General features: G+C 40.9%; 2 protein-coding genes across 4 annotated transcripts in view; both read left to right on the top strand.

The window, feature by feature from the left end:
* Positions 1–8,771, top strand: part of LOC106593917 (b(0,+)-type amino acid transporter 1-like) — a 19,987-nt gene extending 11,216 nt beyond the window's left edge. The window contains exons 9-11 of the mRNA XM_045708325.1: positions 5,284–5,433; positions 5,955–6,129; positions 8,330–8,771. Coding sequence (XP_045564281.1) covers positions 5,284–5,433; positions 5,955–6,129; positions 8,330–8,391 — 387 coding nt within the window. The 3' untranslated portion in view covers positions 8,392–8,771. The remainder of the gene's footprint in view (positions 1–5,283; positions 5,434–5,954; positions 6,130–8,329) is intronic.
* Positions 1–23,306, top strand: part of bat1 (HLA-B associated transcript 1) — a 132,480-nt gene that overhangs the window by 19,535 nt on the left and 89,639 nt on the right. The gene's annotated exons all lie outside the window — the stretch shown is intronic.

The following is a 23,306-nucleotide window of genomic DNA, read 5'->3' as shown; positions in this document are numbered from 1 at the left end:
AACAAGAACATTTCCCAGGACAAATTTTGAACAGAAACACAATGGTTCATTTGATCAGTCTAAGACTTTGCACATACACTGCTGCCATCGAGTGGCGAAAATCAATATTACAGACGGGCTGGAATAGTACATTATGGCCTTTCTCTTGCATTTCAAAGATGGTACAAAAAAATACAAAAGAACGGGTGTTTTTTTCTTTGTATTATCTTTTACCAGATCTATTGTGTTATATTCTCCTACATTCCTTTCACATTTCCATAAACTTCAAAGTGTTTCCTTTGAAATGGTACCAAGAATATGCATATTCTTGCTTCAGGGCCTGAGTTACAGGCAGTTAGATTTGGGTATGTTATTATAGACAAAAAAGTTTAAAAAAAATATATTTAAAAAAAGGGGCGGATCCTTAAGAGGTTGTTAACAAGAAGACTTTGAATGTACCTGAGTTACAGTTTTGACTTAAATCGTGTTGAAAATCTCTGTACCTCAGTTGGTAGAGCATGGTGCTTGTAATGCCAAGACAATAGGTTTAATTCCCAGGACCACACACATTAAAATGTCTGCATGAATGACTAAGTCGCTTTGAATAAAAGTGTCTGATAAATGGTATATTATATATTATAGCAATGATCAACAACCAACTTGACAGAGCTTGCAGAATTTTAAAAAGAATAATGTGCCTGTAACCTGAACCATCACTTTATACATTACTGCCCCCCAGTGGCCTAACCTATGACCTGACCCATCACTTTAAACATTACTGCCCCCTAGTGGCCTAACCTATGACCTGACCCATCACTTTATACATTGCTGCCCCCCAGTGGCTTAACCTATAACCTGACCCATCACTTTATACATTACTGCCCCCAGTGGTCTAACCTGTAACTTGACCCATCACTTCATAAATTACTGCCCCCAAGTGGCCTAACCTATGACCTGACCCATCACTTTAAACATTACTGCCCCCCAGTGGCCTAACCTATAACCTGACCCATCACTTTATACATTACTGCCCCCCAGTGGCCTAACCTATAACCTGACCCATCACTTTATGCATTACTGCCCCCCAGTGGCCTAACCTATAACCTGACCCATCACTTTATACAATTACTTCCCCCCAGTGGCCTAACCAATAACCTGACCCATCACTTTATACATTACTGCCCCCCAGTGGCCTAACCTATAACCTGACCCATCACTTTATACATTACTGCCCCCCAGTGGCCTAACCTATAACCTGACCCATCACTTTATACATTACTGCCCCGACCTGACCCAAGAAGTGGCAGAAAACAAATTCTAGTCTGTAGATATTCAGAGATTCCCAAACTCGGTCCTCGGGATCCCAAGGGGTGCACATTTTGGGTTTTGCCCCCCCCACACGACACAGATGATTCAAATGATCAACGCTTGATGATTAGTTCATTATTTGAATCAGCTGTGCACCAACACTTTACATGTTGCATTTATATTTTTGTTCAGTGTGTATAAGTATGTGGACACCCCTTCTATTAGTATAGGTGTATAAGTACATAAGTAAAATTGTCTGTCCTCGGTTGCAACACTCCACTACTGAGTTCCAAACTGCCCCTGGAAGCAACATCAGCACCATAAGTGTATTTAAGTCTAGTATCTAAGCACAAGCCTTAGATCACCATACGCAATGCCAAGCATCGGGTGGAGGGGTGTAAAGCTCACCGCCATTGGACTCTGGAGCAGTGGAAATGAGTTCTCTACCATCTGGCAGCCAGACAGACGATACTGGTGACATATTAGTTTGTAGCTCACACGGTGCGGGTTCTACAGCCGATTTCATTACGATTTTGTTGTCCGGATCTTCTCGTGTAGAAAAAGGCTGCTTTTAGTTTCAGAGGAACCATGTAAGATATATATAATAGACGGAGGTTCTGAGGAAAGTCGTTTTTTTTACCAAACCTGCTTTGGTCCAGATGCGAGCGCAGTTTGGTGGGTCATGACTCGACCTTCGCCTCTCCCGAGCCCGTTGGGGAGTTGCAGCGATGAGACAAAATCATAATATCACAAAATTGGGGGGAAAACAGTAGAAAATATGAACAAACTTGCAAAGAGGAGGACTATCCGTACCAAACTTTAGACATTATTCTTCTGCCCCTGGCTGAGAATAGAGAGAAATATGGTGTCTCCTATTGCCCTGGAAGAGGTGGTCTCCACTGATAGACCATCTCTCAATCAATGTACACTACGCTTTGGTCCTATTATTCCTCAAACAATATCTATTTGGTGGAAAATGTAACTGGGAATCAAAATGGCATACCCATACTCCTATATTTCACAATAATGCTTTGCGATCTGGAGGGTGGCCTTTTGCATCCCCTCAATGGTCCAAATATGGAATCTGTACCCTTACATATATCATGGACCGTAATGCTTTGAGAACATTCCAAGATCTGAAAGACACACACACATTACCAGGCAAATCCTTTTTCTATATTTACAACTTAGGTCAGATATGCTGGCGTATGCAGTCCCTTAGGAAATGCAACTACCGAACCATCCTATGATAGGATATATAAATACATTTCCTGGGCTACTGAAATGACTGATGTTTCTATATAAACAACTCTTGGAAAGCTCATATTCTGAGCATTAAAAAAGTATGGTCCACAGATCTAAATGAATCTGAACAACCTTTAACCTGTTGGGTCTAGGGGGCAGCATTTGCACGTCTGGATAAAAAAAATGTACCCGATTTAATCTGGTTACTAATCCTACCCAGTAACTAGAATATGCATATACTTATTATATATGGATAGAAAACACTCTAAAGTTTCCAAAACTGTTTGAATGGTGTCTGTGAGTATAACAGAACTCATTTGGCAGGCAAAACCCTGAGACATTTTCTGACAGGAAGTGGATACCTGATGTGTTGTATTGACTTTAAACCTATCCCATTGAAAAACACAGGGGTTTAGGAATATTTTGGCACTTCCTATTGCTTCCACTAGATGTCACCAGCCTTTACAAAGTGTTTTGAGTCTTCTGGAGGGGAGATCTGACCGAACAAGAGCCATGGAACGGTGATGTCCCATTAGACACCTGGCGCGCTAGTTCATGTTGGGTACCCTCGTTCCAATACGTTATAAAAGAGTATGCATTCGTCCACCTTGAATATTATTCATGTTCTGGTTAAAAAAGGCCCTAATGATTTATGCTATACAACGTTTGACATGTTTGAACGAACGGAAATATATTTTTTCCCCTCGTTCATGACGAGAAGTCCGGCTGGCTTACATCATGTGCTAACGAGACGGAGATTAATGGACATAAATGATGAGCTTTTTTGAACAAAACTACATTCGTTATGGACCTGTGATACCTGGAAGTGACATCTGATGAAGAGAATCAAAGGTAATGGATTATTTACATAGTATTTTCGATTTTAGATCTCCCCAACATGACGTCTAGTCTGTATCGCAACGCGTATTTTTCTGGGCGCAGTGCTCAGATTATTGCAAAGTGTGATTTCCCAGTAAGGTTATTTTTAAATCTGGCAAGTTGATTGCGTTCAAGAGATGTAAATCTATAATTCTTTAAATGACAATATAATATTTTACCAATGTTTTCTAATTTTAATTATTTAATTTGTGACGCTGACTTGACTGCCGGTTATTGGAGGGAAACGATTTCCTCAACATCAATGCCATAGTAAAACGCTGTTTTTGGATATAAATATGAACTTGATAGAACTAAAAATGCATGCATTGTCTAACATAATGTCCTAGGAGTGTCATCTGATGGAGATTGTAAAAGGTTAGTGCATCATTTTAGCTGGTTTTATGGTTTTGGTGACCCTGTCTTTGACTTGACAAAACATTACACACAACTCTTGTAAATGTACTGTCCTAACATACTCTAAATTTATGCTTTCGCCGTAAAACCTTTTTGAAATCGTAAAACGTGGTTAGATTAAGGAGATGTTTATCTTTCAAATGGTGTAACATAGTTGTATTTTTGAAAAATTTGAATTTTGACATTTATTTGGATTCAAATTTGCCGCTCTTGAAATGCACCTGCTGTTGATGGAGTGCACCACGGGTGGCACGCTAGCGTCCCACCTAGCCCCAAGAGGTTAAACTGGAACAGAATATGGAAAAATATGACCTTGACATCCTGTAATCCGAACTATCAATTTATACATTTGAACTTTGTTCCCAGACTATTTTTAACACCAAGGAAACGTTTTAAGATGAAATTGGCGCCAACTGTTCACTGAAACCTGTAGGAAACATACTTCCCATAGAATAATGCTGTATCTTAATGTTCTCTGAACTATTTGAGAACATTTCCAATGTCAAACCAGTTGGAGAACATTCCTAGAACATTACCAAAATTTAAATGAAATGTAACCATATTTTAACTTTTAGGAAACATTCTGTTGAAGTAATAAAGTACCACTTTGTCAAGTTCCTTAAATGTGATTTGGTCAAATTTGAAATTGTGTTTTTTACTTTGGATAGAAGTAGAGACTCAGAGCTACAACATTGTATATCATACACTGCAGTTGAGGAATAATGGGAAAGTAATTCTGCTTTGAAACTTGATTAACTTGTAACCTCACTTTTGAGAAAATGACCCTTGAATATTTTGGCACACATACTGCAGAGTTCCTCTTTGTCTACACCCATTCAGCATCGTTCACACACTCTCAAGTCATAGCCCCACCTATCTCTTTAACGATTCACATCGTTAAAGATTGAGTAAACAAGGAAACAGATCATACACGTAATGTTAGGTAGCGAGCCAGCAAACTAACGTTCGCTAGCTAAAAGTACTCTTTAACTTACAATGAAAAAACTACTTTCTGACAAAATGTGAAACTTATGATATTTGAAAATGTAGCTACTCTTACCCGTATACATGGCTGAACACTTCACGGCAGACTGGAACCCCTTTAACTCCGTTGTGTTTGTACAGCTTGTTTGGCCCGCGTGTTGTCAAGTCACTCTGGTTCATACTGACCGTGTGCAGAAAGTAGTCCATCACAACTTTTTCCCACTGATCTTTCTCAATAGTGCCTGCTAAATTCAGGGCAGCAATGTTTTTTGAGAGCAGTAGAAACACTTTGGCAAGTTGATCAACTTAATAAAAAGCAGAATTACTTTCCCATAGTTCTCAAATGCAGTGTATGATCTACCATTTTGTAGCTCTGAGTCTCTACTTTCATTGTAAAACAAATACCATTTCCCATTTTGCTACATAAGACCAAATCCAGGTGGTGAGTCACCTCTGTTGTTGTTGTGGTTGTAGGGTATTCTGGCCGTACTCTACATTATCCCAACAGACATCAGCACGCTGATCAACTACTTCAGTTTTGCCGTGTGGGGTTTCTACGGTCTCACAGCTCTCGCTCTCATCGTCATGCGCTTCACCAGGAAGGAACTCAAGAGGCCCGTCAAGGTAAGACTAGACTCACAGTGTCATACATCCAAGTCCTGTATATTAATGTTTGTATTTAACCTTTATTTAACTGGGCAAGTCAGTTTAGAACAAATTCTTATTTTCAATGACAGCCTAGGAACAGTGGGTTAACTGCCTTGTTCAGGGGCAGAATGACAGATTTTTTTTACCTTGTCAGCTCGGGGGATTCTATCTAGCAACCTTTCAGTTACTGGCCCAAAGCTCTAACCAGTAGGCTACCTGCAGCCCCTCATCTCTTGGCTATTGGAAGAACATAGTTATAACTATCAGGTTGAACTCATGGATGGTCAGTCCTAACATTCATAGCTCTGTCTATACATTAGAGAGTGGTTACATTTCTCCAGCCACATCCCTCAGCTGGTTACCACAACAAATGGGGTGGTAACCGCTTTGATGTTTTTCTGAATCCTAGATTCCCTTAACCTGTTTTTAGAGCAATACTGTCCGAGATCCCTCCTGTGAGACTGACAGGTGGTTATGTTCTGGTTGTCCCCCAACAGTGTCCCATGCCCATAGCAGTGCTGGTGGTGATAGTGTCCTGCTACCTGGTCCTAGCACCTATCATAGACAAGCCAGAGCTGGAGTATCTGTACTGTACCATCTTCATCCTCAGCGGTCTGCTGCTCTACTTCCCCTTCGTACACCGCAAGTTCAGCTGGACACGCAGGGTCATGAGTGAGTAACGACCCACCGCTCAGAGATGTTGACACTTGAGGGTTGGAGAGATCCTTTATCCCAAAATGGCCCCCTATTACCTTTGTAGTGCACTAGAAGACAACACTGCCTTAATCCCAAAATGGGCCCCCTATTACCTTTGTAGTGCACTAGAATACAACACTGCCTGTGTCCCAAATAGTCCCCTATTCCCTGTGTAGTGCACTAGAAGACAACACTGTCTGTGTCCCAAATAGCCCCCTGTTCCCTGTGTATTGCACTAGAAGACAACACTGTCTGTGTCCCAAATAGCCCCCTGTTCCCTGTGTAGTGCACTAGAAGACAACACTGCCTTTATCCCAAAATGGACCCCTATTCCCTGTGTAGTGCACTAGAAGACAACACTGTTTGTGTCCCAAATAGCCCCCTGTTCCCTGTGTAGTGCACTACCCTATGGGCCCTGGTGAAAGGTAGGGCACTGTAATATAGGGGATAGGGTGCCCTTTGGGAAGCAGACACTATTATCTTCTGCAACTTCAGTCTTTTTTAATGAATCAAAATGTTTTATTCCTCAGTGAGGGTACTGGAGTTCTTCCCCTTTAGATAATTCCAGTCATTGTGGAGTTCAACTCAGAAGGTCACAGAGCCTGTAGATCATGCTGTGATTGGGCTGATGTCACCTTTATTAACCTGTCTGGGCCAGTGGGACGCTTGCGTCCCACCCTAATCAACAGCCAGTGGAATCGCGTCGCGCTAAATGCAAATAACTTAAATGCTATAACTTCAATTTCTCAAACATATGACTATTTTACACCGTTTTATAGATACACCTCTCCTGAATCGAACCACGTTGTCCGATTTCAAAAAGGCTTTACAGCAAAAGCAAAACATTAGATTATGTCAGCAGAGTACCCAGCCAGAAATAATCACACAGCCATTTTCAAAGAAACTAGCATGCATCACAAATACCCAAAACACAGCTAAATGCAGCACTAACCTTTGACAACCTTCATCAGATGACACTCCTAGGACATCATGTTACACAATACATGCATTTTTCGTTCGATAAAGTTCATATTTATATATAAAAACAGCATTTTACATCGGCGCATGACGTTCAGAAAATCTTTTCCCTCAAATGCTTCCGGTTTATTAGCGCTACAATTTACAAAATTAGTATTCGAAAACATTGTTAAAATGCAATATTGTCATTCAAAGACTTATAGATTAACATGTCTTGAATGCCATCGGTTTGCCAGATTTAAAAATAACTTTACTGGGAAATCACACTTTGCAATAAACAACGTGGTATGCCCAGAAAAAAAGTCTAGGCTATACATGTTGGAGCCAACTTGGAACGATCAACCATCAAAAATACTATTGTAAATAATACCTTACCTTTGATTATCTTTATCAGAAGGCACTTCTAGGAATCCCAGGTCCATAACAAATGTAGTTTTGTTCAAAAAAGTTAATAATTTTTGTCCCAATAGTGTTAGCGCGCTCCGAAGGCTAGTGAAAATGTACCGTGTGCGTCTGACTTGTCGTCAGGAATGAGCAAAAAGAATATATTTAAGTTCGTTCAAACATGTCAAATGTTGTATAACATAAATCTTTAGGGGCTTTTTCAACCAGGGCTTCAATAATATTCCATTGGGACGGTTGCATTGTTTTTCAAAACGTTTCGAAAAGGGAGAGTAGTCATGGGCGCCGACGTCACAATGGTAATGGCCCATCCCCTGTGATCAAGTGCCACAGCCTCTCTTTGGGTCAGTTACTACCATAGGAGACTCAAACCACTTTGTAAAGACTGGGGACATCTAATGGAAGCCATAGGAAGTGCTAAATGATTCACAACCCCCTGTGTGTTTCAATGGCAAATATTTGAAGTGATATCCACACATCAGATTTCAGTTTCCTGTCAGGATTTGTCTCAGGGTTTTGACTGCCATATGAGTTCTGTTATACTCACAGACACCATTCAAACAGTTTTAGAAACTTTAGGGTGTTTTCTATCCAAATCAAACAATTATATGCATATTCTAGTTACTGGGCAGGAGTAGTAACCAGATTAAATCGGGTACGTTTTTTATCCGGCCGTGCAAATACTGCCCCCTAGTCCTAACAGGTTAACCTTTTTATTAATAAAAGTTATTTATTACTAACCTTTAATTAGCCTGATTGGTCCAATCTGACCTTTAACCTCTCACCTCCCCTGCAGGGCCAATCACCATGTACCTCCAGCTGCTGATGGAGGTCGTTCCTCCTGAGAAAAACGAATAGAGGAAGATAATAAACAGCCTAAACTGACTGATGTGATAAAATTTATTTTTTTGTGCGTCCCAAATGGTACCCAATTCCCTGTGGTGCACTACCCTATAGGCCCTAGTCAAAAGCAGTGCACTACATAGGGAATAGGGTGCCATTTCAGACGCAGGTTTAGAAAACACAGACTGTCTCATAATGAAGGTTCTGTCTCATAATGAAGGTAATGTACTGTCACATAATGAAGGTTCTGTACTCTCTCATAATGAAGGTTCTGTACTGTCTCATAATGAAGGTCTGTCTCATAATGAAGGTAATGTACTGTCTCATAAAGAAGGTTCTGTACTGTCTCATAATGAAGGTAATGTACTGTCTCATAAAGAAGGTTCTGTACTGTCTCATAATGAAGGTCTGTCTCATAATGAAGGTAATGTACTGTCTCATAAAGAAGGTTCTGTACTGTCTCATAATCAAGAATTGCCCATCACCCAAAGGACCTCCAGCCAACTTGACATAAGTGTGGGAAGCATTGGGGTCAACATGGCCCAGCATCCCTGTGGAACGCTTTTGACACAATGCCAGTTCCTTCCCGACGCGCCGAGGCCCTTCCCGACGCAACGAGGCCCTTCCCGACGCAACGAGGCCCTTCCCGACGCGCCGATGCCCTTCCCGACGCAACGAGGCCCTTCCCGACGCGCCAATGCCCTTCCCGACGCAACGAGGCCCTTCCCGACGCGCCAAGGCCCTTCCCGACGCGCCAAGGCCCTTCCAACACGCCGAGGCCCTTCCCGACGCAACGAGGCCCTTCCCGACGCGCCGATGCCCTTCCCGACGCAACGAGGCCCTTCCCGACGCGCCAATGCCCTTCCCGACGCGCCAAGGCCCTTCCCGACGCGCCAAGGCCCTTCCCGACGCGCCGAGGCCCTTCCCGACGCAACGAGGCCCTTCCCGACGCGCCAAGGCCCTTCCCGACGCGCCGAGGCCCTTCCCGACGCGCCAAGGCCCTTCCAACACGCCGAGGCCCTTCCCGACGCAACGAGGCCCTTCCCGACGCGCCGATGCCCTTCCCGACGCAACGAGGCCCTTCCCGACGCGCCAAGGCCCTTCCCGACGCGCCGAGGCCCTTCCAGACGCGTTGAGGCTGTTCTGAGGGCAAAAGGGGGTGGTGTAACTCTATATTAGGAAGGTGTTCTTAATGTTTTGTCACTCAGTATGTCTAGCTAAAAACATGTAGTATTTGAGTTGTACAATTAAAATATATCAGCCAATTGATTCAGAAATACTGTGGATCATGGAGACACAAGCTGCACGAGCACCAGGTAGTCATGACAACGAGACGCATCTCACTAGGTGTTCCAGGTAGTCATGACAACAAGAGACACATCTCAATAGGTGTTCCAGGTAGTCATGACAACAAGAGACACATCTCAATAGGTGTTCCAGGTAGTCATGACAACAAGAGACACATCTCAATAGGTGTTCCAGGTAGTCATGACAACAAGAGACACATCTCAATAGGTGATCCAGGTAGTCATGACAACAAGAGACACATCTCAAGTCTAGGGAGGATCATTGTATTGTTGTAGACTAGTCTAGGGAGGATCATTGTATTGTATTGTTGTAGACTAGTCTAGGGAGGATCATTGTGTTGTTGTAGACTAGTCTAGGGAGGATCATTGTATTGTTGTAGACTAGTCTAGGGAGGATCATTGTATTGTTGTAGACTAGTCTAGGGAGGATCATTGTATTGTTGTAGACAAGTCTAGGGAGGATCATTGTATTGTATTGTTGTAGACAAGTCTAGGGAGGATCATTGTATTGTTGTAGACTAGTCTAGGGAGGATCATTGTATTGTAGACTAGTCTAGGGAGGATCATTGTATTGTTGTAGACTAGTCTAGGGAGGATCATTGTATTGTTGTAGACTAGTCTAGGGAGGTTCATTGTATTGTTGTAGACTAGTCTAGGGAGGATCATTGTATTGTTGTAGACTAGTCTAGGGAGGATCATTGTATTGTTGTAGACTAGTCTAGGGAGGATCATTGTGTTGTTGTAGACTAGTCTAGGAGGATCATTGTATTGTGTCTCTGCTGCCTATCAGATATTCCTCTATGTTATGGGGCTTCATGCTGATGTCATGACGTTGGCCTGTGGCTAAGGTTTATGACCCCCCCCCATAAATACCTTTCTCCCTTCCCTTCTCTCTCTGACCCTACTGAAGGACTTTTGAATAGCCTTTGTTAAATATAGAGAGTCTGGGAACATCAAACAAGTGGGGGGAAAGGAACCATATTTCGGTAATAGAACCAGTTGGAAATATACCAGGTACTTAATGAGTATGGATGTCAGTTCGGTTGTCATCTGAGACATTATGACTGATGACAGGACGACATAAACTCTACCTAGGAAATTCTACACATTCTAGTTATCAGATTCACATGGAATTGTTGTGCAATTTAAATGTTTGATATTGAAACTGTTTGTTAGGAAATTAAATGTAATTTTAGCTTCCAAATGAGAGAATTGGGTTTTCATAAGGTTAGAGCCCTGACCAATCAGTGGCCCGCCCCTGTGAAGAGACAGGGGTTATAAACTATGAAACACACCCTTCTCCCCTCGCCACTATATAAGTCAGTGATAAAATGTAACCAGCCTGTTCCGGGTACGTGAGGTCTACGTTAAAAGGACTCACATGTCAAGTACAGAACTAAGCCAACCTCAGCATGAGCTTTGGTGGCGAATGGTATGAACCTTGAACTCTTATTCACTACAGAAGTGATACTTCCTTGCCGTTGAGTTAGCAGCGGCCGCTGTAGACGTGGGCTAGGAAAGGACGGACGACGTATCCAGTCTAACACACAATGAAGATACTACAACGTATCCATTTTACCACCAGTGACATTCTTCCGAGGACAGGAAGATCTCTGTTGGCCAACACGGCCAGCATCTACGACCAACCTACCGAAGCGCAGCTCAGACTAAATATTTATTGCGTTTTCCTTTTCCAAATGGGCGGTAATTTAGAATGCATACGATAATGTATTTACGATAGCATAGCTTCTTCTCCCTTTGCAGTCTTTGTTCCTCAGTCTTCCCGCTCTTTCATTCAAGCCCAACCCCCTTTCTTTGTGTAACAAACCGCCATGCCGGTTTAGCCCACTAGGGCACATTCTCCTATAATTTCCTTGTAACCATATCTGTTTGTTATGCATTTCTGTGAATTATTTAGTTAGCAAATAAATGATTTTAAGACAATTGATTTATGGATGACTCATAGTGAAGACTGGGTTCGTGCAGATAACCAACAATTTACGATGTTTGGACTGAGACTGACGAGGTAAAGAACACATCATTAAAGGAGACTAATCGATCAGATATTATAATATCTGAAAGCTATATTAGGAAAAGTATAACTTTGTGTCACGTCCTGACCAGTATAGGGGTTATTTGTTATTGTAGTTTGGTCAGGACGTGGCAGGGGGTGTTTGTTTTATGTGGTTCAGGGTGTGTTTTGTGTATGTATTTAGGTAGAGGGGTATTTGATTTATTAGTCCGGGGTTTGTTAGAAAATATACTAACATAGAACAATGACTATGTTCATTCTAGTTTTTTGTAGTTCTATGTTTAGTTAATTGGGGTTGGACCTTCAATTGAAGGCAGCTGGTTATTGTTGACTCTGATTGAAGGTCCTATAATTAGGAGTTTGTTTTTCATGGGATTTTGTGGGAGATTGTTCTTGTTTAGCTGTCTGCCTGACGAGACTGTCAAGTTTGTTTGTTTTGTATACGTTGTTTGTGTTTTTCCTTCTTAACTAATAAAAAGAAGATGAGAATATATTTTCCTGCTGCGTTTTGGTCTAAACCCTATGACACCCGTGATAGTCGCAAGCCAACTCCCTGTGCTTATTATAGGAAGCAACTGGAGGGGAGAGAGCCGGAGTATGCGGAAGTGCGCACGATCTCGCCCATGCGCACGCACAGTCCGGTGCGAGCGATCCCAGCCCCTTGCAAGTGCCGTGCTAGAGTAGGCATCCAGCCTGGAAGGAGAATTCCTGCACAACGCATCTGGCCACCAGTGCGCCTCCTAGGCCCAGGCTACCCTACGCCTGCTCTACGCACGGCAACCATCAGGCCTCTGCACAGCCCAGTTCGCCCTGTACCAGCAGTCCGCTTGTACCAGCAGTCCGGTTGCTATTTCTATCCAGCCAGGACGGGTTGTGCAAGAGGTGCGCTCCAGAAATCCAGTACTTACCCATGGCCCGGAATATCCAGTTCCTGCTTCTCATGCTGACCCTGAGGTGCGTAGTCTGGCGTCTCCTAAACCAGCACCACGCACCAGGCTTCCAGTGGTTCAGCCCAGTCCAACTCGGCCTGTTCCTGCTCCTCGCACTAGCCCTGAGGTGCGTGTCTTCAGTCTGGCACATCCGGTACCAGCACCACGCACCAGGCTTCCAGTGCGTCAGCCCAGTCCAACTCGGCCTGTTCCTGCTCCTCGCACTAGCCTTGAGGTGCGTGTCCCCAGTCTGGTACCACCACTACCAGCCCCACGCATTAGGCTTCCACTGCGTCAGCTCAGTCCCAGTCCAGAGTGTCCGGCAACAGTACCTCGTCCAGAGTGTCCGGCAACAGTACCTCGTCCAGAGTGTCCGGCAACAGTGTCTAGTCCGGAACCGAGTGAGACGGCCTACAGTCCGGCACCGAGTGAGACGGCCTACAGTCCGGAACCGAGTGAGTCTGCCTACAGTCCAGAGCTCCTAGAGTCGCCCTACAGTCCATAGCTCCCAGAGCACAGTCCAGGGTCTTCAGTGACTGGCCTCAGGCAGAGGTATGCAGTGGGGATGGTTTGGTCCGGTAGGGGATTAAGGCCTGAGCCTAAGCCACCTCCACTGTAGGAGGTTTGGGGAGGGGAGGGGGGGGGGGTGTAGCACAGGAGCCGTCGGTGACGGCAGCCACCCTCCCTTGTCTCCCATGGAGTTTTGGGATTTATTTTTGTTTTGGGGGTTATTTTTTGGTTATTTGTGTGAGGTGCATCCGGGGTCTGCACCTTTTGGGGGGGGGGGGTACTGTCACGTCCTGACCAGTAATAGGGGTTATTTGTTACTGTAGTTTGGTCAGGATGTGGCAGAGGGTGTTTGTTTTATGTGGTTCAGTGTGTGTTTTGTGTATGTGTTTAGGTAGAGGGGTATTTGATTTATTAGTCCGGGGTTTGTTAGTCATTGTTCTATGTTAGTATATTTTCTATGTTCATTCTAGTCTTTTGTAGTTCTGTTTAGTTAATTGGGGTTGGACCTTCAATTGGAGGCAGCTGGTTATTGTTGCCTCTGATTGAGGGTCCTATAATTAGGAGTTTGTTTTTCATGGGATTTTGTGGGAGATTCTTGTTTAGCTGTTTGCCTGACGAGACTGTCCAGTTCGTTTTGTTTTGTATACGTTTGTGTTTTCCTTCTTCACCAATAAAAAAAGATGACTATACATTTTCCGGCTGCGTCTTGGTCTCTACCCTACGACACCTGTGACGCTTTGTAATCTGAATATTTTCCTTGGTGCCCCGACCTTCTAGTTGATTAACCTGTTATGGCTAGGGGGCAGTATTTTCACAGGCTGGATAAAAAACGTACCCGATTTAATCTGGTTACTACTCCTGCCCAGTAACTAGAGTATGCATATAATTATTGGCTTTGGATAGAAAACACTCCAAAGTTCTAAAACTGTTTGAATGGTGTCTGTGAGTATAACAGAACTCAAATGGCAGGTCAAAACCTGAGAGATTCCTTTACAGGAAGTGGCCTGTCTGACCATTTCTTGAACTTCTTTGCCATCTCTATCTTTTACAAAGGATCTCTGCTCTAACGTGACACTTCCTACATCTTCCATGGGCGCTCAGAGCCCGGGAAAAACCTGAATGTCGTCATCACAGCCCCAGGCTGAAACACATTATCGCCTTTCTCAAGTGGCCGATCAAGGGACTGTGGGCTTAGGCGCGTGCCCTGGCTTCCCCCCGTCTTTGTGATTTTTCCTCTGTTTGCCGAAAAGGAGATTCCCGGTCGGAATATTATCGCTTTTTTACGAGATAAATTGCATAAAAATTGATTTTAAACAGCGGTTGACATGCTTCGAAGTACGGTAATGGAATATTTAGAAATGTTTTGTCACGAATTGCGCCATGCACGCGACCCTGATATACCATTTCGGATAGTTTCTGGAACGCACGAACAAAACAGAAGATATTTGAACATAACTATGGATTATTTTGAACCAAACCAACATTTGTTATTGAAGTAGAAGTCCTGGGAGTGCATTCTGACGAAGAACAGCAAAGGTAATAACATTTTTCTTATAGTAAATCTGATTTTGGTGAAGGCTAAACTTGGTGGGTGTCTAAATAGCTAGCCCTGTGATGCCGGGCTATCTACTTAGAATATTGCAAAATGTGCTTTCATCAAAAAGCTATTTTAAAATCGGACATATCGAGTGCATAGAGGAGTTCTGTATCTATAATTCTTAAAATAATTGTTATGTTTTTTGTGAACGTTTATCGTGAGTAATTTAGTAAATTCACCGGCAGTGTTCGGTGGGAATGCTAGTCACATGCTAGTCACATGCTAATGTAAAAAGCTGTTTTTTGATATAAATATGAACTTGATTGAACAAAACATGCATGTATTGTATAACATAATGTCCTAGGGTTGTCATCTGATGAAGATCATCAAAGGTTAGTGCTGCATTTAGCTGTGGTTTGGGTTTATGTGACATTATATGCTAGCTTGAAAAATGGGTGTCTGATTATTTCTGGCTGGGTACTCTGCTGACATAATCTAATGTTTTGCTTTCGTTGAAAAGCCTTTTTGAAATCGGACAGTGTGGTTAGATTAAGGAGAGTCTTGTCTTTAAAATGGTGTAAAATAGTCATATGTTTGAGAAATTGAAGTAATAGCATTTCTAAGGTATTTGAATAACGCGCCACAGGATTCCACTGGATGTTACGTAGGTGGGGCGATTTCGTCCCACCTTCCCTAGAGAGGTTAAGTAGGCTTCTTCTAACCCATCGCTTTCTATGACCTATAATAATATGATTAAATTATATCTTTACATTAATATATATAATTTATAAATCTAAAAATGGATGTATCGACTACAGATAGACTTAAAAGGGCAATCAGAATTGTTTGCAGTTTGATCATGTGTCCATTATAGATGTATTTGTTTAATCAGCTTTAATTTAAATTGAGCAATAAAAGCCCCACTTTTATTCCGTAGGTTGGGATCCGCACCGTGCAGCTGTTGGAAGAGCACATTTTTCACTGGCTGTCCACTGGTTTCAAAAACAACGATTGATAGTCAGCTTAAACTTCTTGAATTCAACCATTATTGGGTTCAAATACACATTTAGATTTGTGAACATCCATCCATCCACAACAACCACAATCCGTAAGGCGCTAATAGCTAAATGAGAGAGCAGCAGTGTGATTCACATCAATGTGCTATGTAAATATCAGTAATAAGTGATATCCGTATCGCCGTAGACTACAACCGCCGATGTCGTCTTTTTTGGTGTGTCATCATAGTGGTCTCTGATTGGTGGACATCATTTGGTGTGTCATCATAGTGGTCTCTGATTGGTGGTCATCATTTGGTGTGTCATCATAGTGGTCTTTGATTGGTGGTCAGACTCACTCAGGTGGAACAAATTTAAACTTGCACCTTTTTTTCAGTGTTGATTTGAACGTCGTTGAGAAAACAGAAGTGTTAAAGATTTTTTTCCACAAACATCCTTTATGAATTGAAAAGTAATTGTATGTAATCTGTTACGCCCCAACCTTGTCAGAAGGGGGACTTGTCGGAAGGGGGACTTTTCGGAAGGGGGACTTGTCGGAAGGGGGACTTGTCAGAAGGGGGACTTGTCAGAAGGGGGACTTGCCGAAAGGGGGACTTGTCAGAAGGGGGACTTGTCGGAAGGGGGACTTGTCGGAAGGGGGACTTGTCGGAAGGGGGACTTGTCGGAAGGGGACTTGTCAGAAGGGGGACTTGTCGGAAGGGGACTTGTCAGAAGGGGGACTTGTTGGAAGGGGGACTTGTCGGAAGGGGGACTTGTCGGAAGGGGACTTGTCAGAAGGGGGACTTGTCGGAAGGGGACTTGTCAGAAGGGGGACTTGTCGGAAGGGGGACTTGCCGGAAGCGGGACTTGTCAGAAGGGGGACTTGTCGGAAGGGGGACTTGTCGGAAGGGGGACTTGTCGGAAGGGGACTTGTCAGAAGGGGGACTTGTCGGAAGGGGGACTTGTCAGAAGGGGGACTTGTCGGAAGGGGGACTTGTCAGAAGGGGGACTTGTCGGAAGGGGGACTTGCCGGAAGCGGGACTTGTCGGAAGGGGGACTTGTCGGAAGGGGGACTTGTCGGAAGGGGGACTTGTCAGAAGGGGGACTTGTCGGAAGGGGGACTTGTCAAATGGACCATTTTAATTAAGACAACTCAAAGGGCTGTTTTTCCACTACCTTAAGTGTTTTTAGGAATCATAGTGTAATCAATAGATAGACCGTGGTATTGGGTTTATTGAGACCATAAACATTCACAGCCACATCTGCCCTTTTAACCAATCAGCAGATGGCCACTTTACACCAATAAAGTTTAACCTTCCGCTGTGCTCATCTCATCTGTGCTTTACAGGAAGCCGGAGACCTGCTCTATAAAACCTGCAGGTCATATAAACCTATGCTTCTTCCCAAACCACACCCTATTCCTTATTGAAGTGCACTGATTTTGAGCAGGGCCTAGTAGTGCACTATGTTGGGAATAAGGCTCTGTTCAAAAAGTAGTGCACTATATAGGGAATAAGGCTCTGGTCAAAAAGTAGGGCACTATGTAGGGAATAGGGCTCTGGTTTAAAACAGTGCCCTATATAGGGAATAGGGTTCTGGTCTAAAGTAGTGCAGGGTTCCATTTGGGACACAGACATAGACTGCATAAGGGTGATGGAGGTTTTAAGTTTTTACTATGTTAAAGGAAGGTTGTACTATTACCTACAGGACAGAAAGCCACTGAAGCACCAACAGTGGCTTACTGATTAAACCAGTCCTGCAGTAAACGACAGCTCTGTTACAGTCAGTGATGTTGACAGTGGTTTTTATGGAACAAGAAAGAGGAATGAAAAGCACATTGTATTGAAGCTACTGCTACCTGAAAAGCACAGCAGTCAAATATACAACATTTTTTATTTAAAACATTGGATGAATTATTGGATGTAAAAATGAGTTTTATAGTGTAACTCCAGTAGTTTATATCCTAGTGTAACTCAAGTAGTTTATATCCTAGTGTAACTCCAGTAGTTGTATAGTGTAACTCCAGTAGTTTATATCCTAGTGTAACTCCAGTAGTTTATATCCTAGTGTAACTCCAGTAGTTTATAGTGTAACTCCAGTAGTTTATATCCTAGTGTAACTCCAGTAGTTTATATCCTAGTGTAACTCCAGTAGTTTATATCCTAGTGTAACTCCAGTAGTTTATATCCTAGTGTAACTCCAGTAGTTTATATCCTAGTGTAACTCCAGTAGTTTATATCCTAGTGTAACTCCAGTAGTTTTAGTGTAACTCCAGTAGTTTATATCCTAGTGTAACTCCAGTAACTTATATCCTAGTGTAACTCCAGTAGTTTTATAGTGTAACTCCAGTAGTTTATAGTGTAACTCCAGTAGTTTATATCCTAGTGTAACTCCAGTAGCTTATAGTGTAACTCCAGTAGTTTATATCCTAGTGTAACTCCAGTAGTTTTATAGTGTAACTCCAGTAGTTTTATAGTGTAACTCCAGTAGTTTATATCCTATTGTAACTCCAGTAGTTTATATCCTAGTGTAACTCCAGTAGTTTATATCCTAGTGTAACTCCAGTAGTTTATATCCTAGTGTAACTCCAGTAGTTTATATCCTAGTGTAACTCCAGTAGTTTATATCCTAGTGTAACTCCAGTAGTTTATATCCTAGTGTAACTCCAGTAGTTTATATCCTAGTGTAACTCCAGTAGTTTATATCCTAGTGTAACTCCAGTAGTTTATATCCTAGTGTAACTCCAGTAGATTATATCCTAGTGTAACTCCTGTAGTTTATATCCTAGTGTAACTCCAGTAGTTTATATCCTAGTGTAACTCCAGTAGTTTATATCCTAGTGTAACTCCGATCGTTTTATAGTGTAACTCCAGTAGTTTATATCCTAGTGTAACTCAAGTAGTTTAAATGTAACTCCAGTAGTTTTATAGTGTCACTCCAGTAGTTTATAGTGTAACTCCAGTAGTTTATATCCTAGTGTAACTCCAGTAGTTTATATCCTAGTGTAACTCAAGTAGTTTATATGCTAGTGTAACTCCAGTAGTTGTATAGTGTAACTCCAGTAGTTTATATCCTAGTGTAACTCCAGTAGTTTATATCCTAGTGTAACTCCAGTAGTTTATAGTGTAACTCCAGTAGTTTATATCCTAGTGTAACTCCAGTAGTTTATATCCTAGTGTAACTCCAGTAGTTTATATCCTAGTGTAACTCCAGTAGTTTATAGTGTAACTCCAGTAGTTTATATCCTAGTGTAACTCCAGTAGCTTATATCCTAGTGTAACTCCAGTAGTTTTATAGTGTAACTCCAGTAGTTTATAGTGTAACTCCAGTAGTTTATATCCTAGTGTAACTCCAGTAGCTTATAGTGTAACTCCAGTAGTTTATATCCTAGTGTAACTCCAGTAGTTTTATAGTGTAACTCCAGTAGTTTTATAGTGTAACTCCAGTAGTTTATATCCTATTGTAACTCCAGTAGTTTATATCCTATTGTAACTCCAGTAGTTTATATCCTAGTGTAACTCCAGTAGTTTATATCCTAGTGTAACTCCAGTAGTTTATATCCTAGTGTAACTCCAGTAGTTTATATCCTAGTGTAACTCCAGTAGATTATATCCTAGTGTAACTCCAGTAGTTTATATCCTAGTGTAACTCCAGTAGTTTATATCCTAGTGTAACTCCAGTAGTTTATATCTTAGTGTAACTCCAGTAGATTATATCCTAGTGTAACTCCTGTAGTTTATATCCTAGTGTAACTCCAGTAGTTTATATCCTAGTGTAACTCCGATCGTTTTATAGTGTAACTCCAGTAGTTTATATCCTAGTGTAACTCAAGTAGTTTAAATGTAACTCCAGTAGTTTTATAGTGTCACTCCAGTAGTTTATAGTGTAACTCCAGTAGTTTATATCCTAGTGTAACTCCAGTAGTTTATATCCTAGTGTAACTCCAGTAGCTTATATCCTAGTGTAACTCCAGTAGTTTATATCCCAGTGTAACTCCAGTAGTTTATAGTGTAACTCAGTTAGTTTATAGTGTAACTCCAGTAGTTTATATCCTAGTGTAACTCAAGTAGTTTAAATGTAACTCCAGTAGTTTTATAGTGTCACTCCAGTAGTTTATAGTGTAACTCCAGTAGTTTATATCCTAGTGTAACTCCAGTAGTTTATATCCTAGTGTAACTCCAGTAGTTTATATCCTAGTGTAACTCCAGTAGTTTATATCCCAGTGTAACTCCAGTAGTTTATATCCTAGTGTAACTCCAGTAGTTTATATCCTAGTGTAACTCCAGTAGTTTATATCCTAGTGTAACTCCGATCGTTTTATAGTGTAACTCCAGTAGTTTATATCCTAGTGTAACTCAAGTAGTTTATAGTGTAACTCCAGTAGTTTTATAGTGTCACTCCAGTAGTTTATAGTGTAACTCCAGTAGTTTATTTCCTAGTGTAACTCCAGTAGTTTATATCCTAGTGTAACTCCAGTAGTTGTATAGTGTAACTCCAGTAGTTTATATCCTAGTGTAACTCCAGTAGTTTATATCCTAGTGTAACTCCAGTAGTTTATAGTGTAACTCCAGTAGTTTATATCCTAGTGTAACTCCAGTAGTTTATATCCTAGTATAACTCCAGTAGTTTATATCCTAGTATAACTCCAGTAGTTTTAGTGTAACTCCAGTAGTTTATATCCTAGTGTAACTCCAGTAACTTATATCCTAGTGTAACTCCAGTAGTTTTATTAGTGTAACTCCAGTAGTTTAATCTAGTGTAACTCCAGTAGTTTATATCCTAGTGTAACTCCAGTAGTTTCTAGTGTAACTCCAGTAGTTTATATCCTAGTGTAACTCCAGTAGTTTTATAGTGTAACTCCAGTAGTTTTATAGTGTAACTCCAGTAGTTTATATCCTATTGTAACTCCAGTAGTTTATATCCTATTGTAACTCCAGTAGTTTATATCCTAGTGTAACTCCAGTAGTTTATATCCTAGTGTAACTCCAGTAGTTTATATCCTAGTGTAACTCCAGTAGTTTATATCCTAGTGTAACTCCAGTAGTTTATATCCTAGTGTAACTCCAGTAGTTTATATCCTAGTATAACTCCAGTAGTTTATATCCTAGTGTAACTCCAGTAGTTTATATCCTAGTGTAACTCCAGTAGTTTATATCCTAGTGTAACTCCAGTAGTTTATATCCTAGTGTAACTCCAGTAGTTTATATCCTAGTGTAACTCCAGTAGTTTATATCCCAGTGTAACTCCAGTAGTTTAATCCTAGTGTAACTCAGTAGTTTATCTAGTGTAACTCCAGTAGTTTATATCCTAGTGTAACTCAAGTAGTTTAAGTGTAACTCCAGTAGTTTATATTAGTGTAACTCCAGTAGTTTATAGTGTAACTCCAGTAGTTTATATCCTAGTGTAACTCCAGTAGTTTATATCCTAGTGTAACTCCAGTAGTTTATATCCTAGTGTAACTCCAGTAGTTTATAGTGTAACTCCAGTAGTTTATATCCTAGTGTAACTCCAGTAGTTTATATCCTAGTGTAACTCCAGTAGTTTTATAGTGTAACTCCAGTACTTTATATCCTAGTGTAACTCCAGTAGTTTATAGTGTAACTCCAGTAGTTTTATAGTGTAACTCCAGTACTTTATATCCTAGTGTAACTCCAGTAGTTTATATCCTAGTGTAACTCCAGTTGTTTTATATCCTAGTGTAACTCCAGTAGTTTATAGTGTAACTCCAGTAGTTTTATAGTGTAACTCCAGTAGTTTTTATCCTAGTATAACTCCAGTAGTTTATATCCTAGTATAACTCCAGTAGTTTTTAGTGTAACTCCAGTAGTTTATATCCTAGTGTAACTCCAGTAATTTATATCCTAGTGTAACTCCAGTAGTTTTATCTAGTGTAACTCCAGTAGTTTATCCTAGTGTAACTCCAGTAGTTTATATCCTAGTGTAACTCCAGTAGCTTATAGTGTAACTCAAGCAGTTTATATCCTAGTGTAACTCCAGTAGTTTATTAGTGTAACTCCAGTAGTTTATATCCTAGTGTAACTCCAGTAGTTTATATCCTAGTGTAACTCCAGTAGTTTATATCCTAGTGTAACTCCAGTAGTTTATATCCCAGTGTAACTCCAGTAGTATATATCCCAGTGTAACTCCAGTAGTTTATATCCTAGTGTAACTCCAGTAGTTTATATCCTAGTGTAACTCCAGTAGTTTATATCCTAGTGTAACTCCTGTAGTTTATATCCTAGTATAACTCCAGTAGTTTTATAGTGTAACTCCAGTACTTTATATCCTAGTGTAACTCCAGTAGTTTATATCCCAGTATAACTCCAGTAGTTTATAGTGTAACTCCAGTAGTTTATCGTGTAACTCCAATAGTTTTTATCCTATTGTAACTCCAGTAGTTTATAGAGTAACTCCAGTAGTTTATATCCTAGTGTAACTCCAGTAGTTTATATCCTAGCGTAACTCCAGTAGTTTATATCCTAGTGTAACTCCAATAGTTTTTTACTATAACTCCTGTAGTTTATTTCCTAGTGTAACTCCAGTAGTTTATAGTGTATCTCCAGTAGTTTATATCCTAGTGTTTCTCCAGTAGTTTATATCCTAGTGTAACTCCAGTAGTTTATATCCTAGTGTAACTCCAGTAGTTTATATCCTAGTGTAACTCCAGTAGTTTATATCCTAGTGTAACTCCAGTAGTTTATAGTGTAACTCCAGTAGTTTATATCCTAGTGTAACTCCAATAGTTTTATAGTATATCTCCTGTAGTTTATTTCCTAGTGTATCTCCAGTAGTTTATAGTGTATCTCCAGTAGTTTATATCCTAGTGTAACTCCAGTAGTTTATATCCTAGTGTAACTCCAGTAGTTTATATCCTAGTGTAACTCCAGTAGTATATATCCCAGTGTAACTCCAGTAGTTTATATCCTAGTGTAACTCCAGTAGTTTATATCCTAGTGTAACTCCAGTAGTTTATAGTGTAACTCCAGTAGTTTATATCCTAGTGTAACTCCTGTAGTTTATATCCTAGTATAACTCCAGTAGTTTTATAGTGTAACTCCAGTAGTTTATATCCTAGTGTAACTCCAGTAGTTTATATCCTAGTGTAACTCCAGTTGTTTTATATCCTAGTGTAACTCCAGTAGTTTATAGTGTAACTCCAGTAGTTTATAGTGTAACTCCAATAGTTTTTATCCTAGTATAACTCCAGTAGTTTATATCCTAGTATAACTCCAGTAACTTATATCCTAGTGTAACTCCAGTAGTTTTATATTGTAACTCCAGTAGTTTATAGTGTAACTCCAGTAGTTTATATCCTAGTGTAACTCCAGTAGCTTAGTGTAACTCAAGTAGTTTATATCCTAGTGTAACTCCAGTAGTTTAATAGTGTAACTCCAGTAGTTTATATCCTATTGTAACTCCAGTAGTTTATATCCTATTGTAACTCCAGTAGTTTATATCCTAGTGTAACTCCAGTAGTTTATATCCCAGTGTAACTCCAGTAGTATATATCCCAGTGTAACTCCAGTAGTTTATATCCTAGTGTAACTCCAGTAGTTTATATCCTAGTGTAACTCCAGTAGTTTATATCCTAGTATAACTCCAGTAGTTTTATAGTGTAAC

The sequence above is a fragment of the Salmo salar genome, chromosome ssa26 (assembly GCF_905237065.1).
Source record: "Salmo salar chromosome ssa26, Ssal_v3.1, whole genome shotgun sequence".
NCBI classification, from domain to species: Eukaryota; Metazoa; Chordata; class Actinopteri; order Salmoniformes; family Salmonidae; genus Salmo; species Salmo salar.
The sequence above is the reverse complement of the archived record's forward strand: the minus strand, read 5'-3'. Positions and strand labels throughout refer to the sequence as shown.